Source organism: Hibiscus syriacus, unplaced genomic scaffold (genome assembly GCF_006381635.1).
Source record: "Hibiscus syriacus cultivar Baekdansim isolate YM2019G1 unplaced genomic scaffold, ASM638163v2 tig00110264_pilon, whole genome shotgun sequence".
NCBI lineage: Eukaryota > Viridiplantae > Streptophyta > Magnoliopsida > Malvales > Malvaceae > Hibiscus > Hibiscus syriacus.
This window is the reverse complement of record NW_024062653.1, coordinates 1,789,459-1,792,575: the sequence shown is the minus strand read 5'-3', so window position 1 is coordinate 1,792,575 and position 3,117 is coordinate 1,789,459. Positions and strand designations below refer to the sequence as shown.

Genomic DNA, 3,117 nt, shown 5'->3' with positions numbered 1-3,117 from the left:
TACCGATGAGTGCTCATCTTGTGCATGATAAGTCGACAAGCAGACCTGATGATGCTCGCCATGACCATCTAGATCGAAGGTTCTCTCGGCAAGATTCTGGTGGCAGATTTTGTGGACGAGGTTGTGGTCGTTCGGGGATTCAATGTAAACTTTTAGGAAATTGTCCGAAAACGGCATGAAAATTTTAAGAAAACAAAGGATAGATTTTTTATTTTAAGGAATAATTTGTCCAAATTCATTTAACAAAACTTTTAGGAAGTTAAGTAAACCAGACGACATGTAATCATTGTGTCTGATACATCAATTCAGGCTGGGACAAATTCAAAACTTTAGGTTCAACACAATGACATGTTTGTTACGAACAATGATAAATAAATAATTATAAAGTAAAAAAAAATAAGAATGATTAAAAATTTAAAATTAAGTCATAATTCTCTTATTTTTAATGGTTTAATTACTTTCTAGAATCATGTTCGTTTCAAAGTAAAATAATTTTACCTCTCTTATTGTTCAATCCTAACTTTGCCCCCTTCATCCAAGAGTCTCGTCATCCGAGAGACTCATCATCCACTACAAATTCTATTTTCTTTTTATTTTATTTATTCATCAAATAAATTATACCATAAACTTTTCGAACCAAATCCAATATAATTCAAATCACAAACTCTAACCCTATCAAATCAATTAACTCAACCAGGATGAAACATAAGTGTTTTTTTTGGGGGGGGGGGGAGGACATGCTTGTGAAACATTGTCTGAAAAATCTAATGTTGTTCAACAATTGGATAATAATCAAAAACATATAACCGACAAATCATATCAGGTATTTCTCGTTTGTTCTGTCCAATCAGGGTTTTACAAAGATTTTCAGACAGCAATAATTATAGAAATAAATGGTTGTTGGTCTAATTGTTTAGCAAAGAGGTTGTAATGAGAAGGGTAATCGAATACTCACATGCATGCACGTGAAATAGTTTCAGCTCTCAGTTGCCACTTGATGCATAGAAACAAACAAATTTGTCGGGTTGAATTCAGCATTTAGTCTACCACTTTATGTTAATTAACTTGTTTAGGTATCAAATAGTCTACCACTTTCTATATATATATATATATATATACAAAGGATGGGATTAGAGTTAAATATCAAAATGAATAATTTATTTAAGTTTAAAATGATATTAATTTATTAAATATTTAATTTAAAATTTGAAAAGAGTAAAAGTCTAATTTTATTTAAGCTTAGAGTAATAAAAACCTAAAACGTTATTATACTAAAATTTTTTGGAGAGAATTGTTTTTATTTATTTATAATTTTTCATATAGCAACCTTCATATCCATATCCGTATTGACAATATGTTTCAAAATAATTATAATTTTAGCCCCTTTAAGATTTATTTATAATTTTTTAACGCATTTATTTAAGCCCAAAACCTTTAGGGAAAATAACATTTTTTTACCACATATGTCATTTGATAGATTCATATATAACAACTTGGTTCATATATTTTAATATCTTTAGTAGGTCCAAATTGATAATACGAATAGTTGTTACGTTTAACTCATGGCATAAACTTCTTTTCCTAAGGATAAATGTAATAGATGCCATTGAACGGTATAAAAATGATTTTTTTGTCAATGGCTTTTTAAATGTTACAAAAGAGTCATTAAATTTCTTAAATGGTTATAAAATAGCAAGAAATATGAATTTTAATAATCAATTGAAATGTAAATTTATTATTAGTTAAAATGATTTACCAAATATTATTGTAAATTTAAATATATTAACAAGTTAATAGTAAAAAAAATCATATCGTTTTTTTTAATGGAAGAGAAGGCAACACTATTGCAGAGATCTGTTTATCCTTTGGAAAGGAGGGCCATGAATATCCCTATGAAAAATAGCAAGTAAAGGTGGCAGAAAAAAAATCAAAGATAAAAACAGAACCATCCTGTGGGGTGTCCATTTTGGCAATGTAATCTGCCGCTGAATTAGCTTCGCAGTAGATCTTTATGAAAACAACTGACCAAGGCTTGTCATAGAGGGTCTCTATTAATCGAACCAAAGCAAAAGGGCTACCAATAGAAGGAGGAGAAAGGAGATCGTGAGTGTCGCTGCTGTCCGTCTGAACAAGAACACGTTTAGCATCACGTTGCCAAGGTACTTGGAGAGCCTCGAGAATGGCCCACAGCTCAACTTCAAGCACTGAAATGTGACCAATGTATTTACAAAAAAGCCACCAAACAAACGCCAGCGGAGTTTCGAAGCAGGCCTCCAACGGAGCCGGTTTTGGTTAACTGGGATAAAGCTCCATCGGTGTTCAAGCAAACACTATTCTCATCCGAAGGAGACCACATCATCGGTTAGATATTTTGGTTAACATTGGCAGCCTGAGGTTATTAGCATATTGAGATTGAGTGTGAGTGAAGTCAGTTTAGCAGTGATATCAGTTAGTTTAGCAGCTGAGCTGTATGCATGGTGTGAGGTTGTTGAGTATGTGTGAGTATGGAAGTCAAGAGTTTGTTATGAGGTTGTTACAAATCTGTTGTGATTGGCTGTAAACAAACTATATAAATAGGCGTTAAGCCTTCACTGCAAGAAATGAAAAAATAATAATGAATTTGTTTACTGAAATTTACTTTCAAGTGTATTCTATCATGGTATCAGTCGCTTTTTGTTCCTGAGGTGTTTTTTGCTTCACTGCTTCATCTGCTGGTAGCCATGGATGCTGGGTCTGCTAAAACGTTCACTCACAAGAAGGTGAATGTTGTTCTTGATGAGTCGAATTTCTTACTCTGGAAGCAGCAAGTTTTGCTAACGGTTCGTAGCCATCGCCTCGAGCGGTTATTAACTGGTTCGCTGCAGCCTCCGCCTGAATTTATAGTAGGTGCGAATGGTGAATCTATACCAAACGAGGTGTACGACGATTTTGTAGCACAAGATAGTGCACTGGCGTCGTGGCTATTGTCAACCATTAGCTCTCATCTCCTTTCTCAATTTGTTGGTGCGGAGACAGCAGTGGCTGTTTGGAACAAAGTGCAGCAGTTCTTCGCGAGTCGTTCTACAACAGCAGTCATTAGTCTGCATTATAAGCTTCAATCTCTTAAAAAGGGAGATG

General features: G+C 33.8%; 1 protein-coding gene across 1 annotated transcript; it reads right to left on the bottom strand.

Annotated features, from left to right (window-relative positions):
• Positions 1-1,890: 1,890 nt before the first annotated feature.
• On the bottom strand, positions 1,891-2,356 carry LOC120115510. The gene is made up of 2 exons (XM_039136206.1): positions 2,251-2,356; positions 1,891-2,204 (listed from the first exon to the last, which is right to left on the bottom strand). Exons 1-2 carry the CDS (start codon positions 2,354-2,356, stop codon positions 1,891-1,893), a joined length of 420 nt encoding a protein of 139 aa, XP_038992137.1.
• Positions 2,357-3,117: the final 761 nt, after the last annotated feature.

What these genes read in the sequence shown, in the direction of transcription:
- LOC120115510 (XM_039136206.1), bottom strand. Translation starts at nt 2,356, where the DNA reads ATGTGGTCTCCTTCGGATGAGAATAGTGTTTGCTTGAACACCGATGGA. An exon ending in CCTGCTTCGAAACTCCGCTG is followed by an intron (nt 2,205 to 2,250) that starts GCGTTTGTTTGG and finishes GTCACATTTCAG; the next exon opens with TGCTTGAAGTTGAGCTGTGG.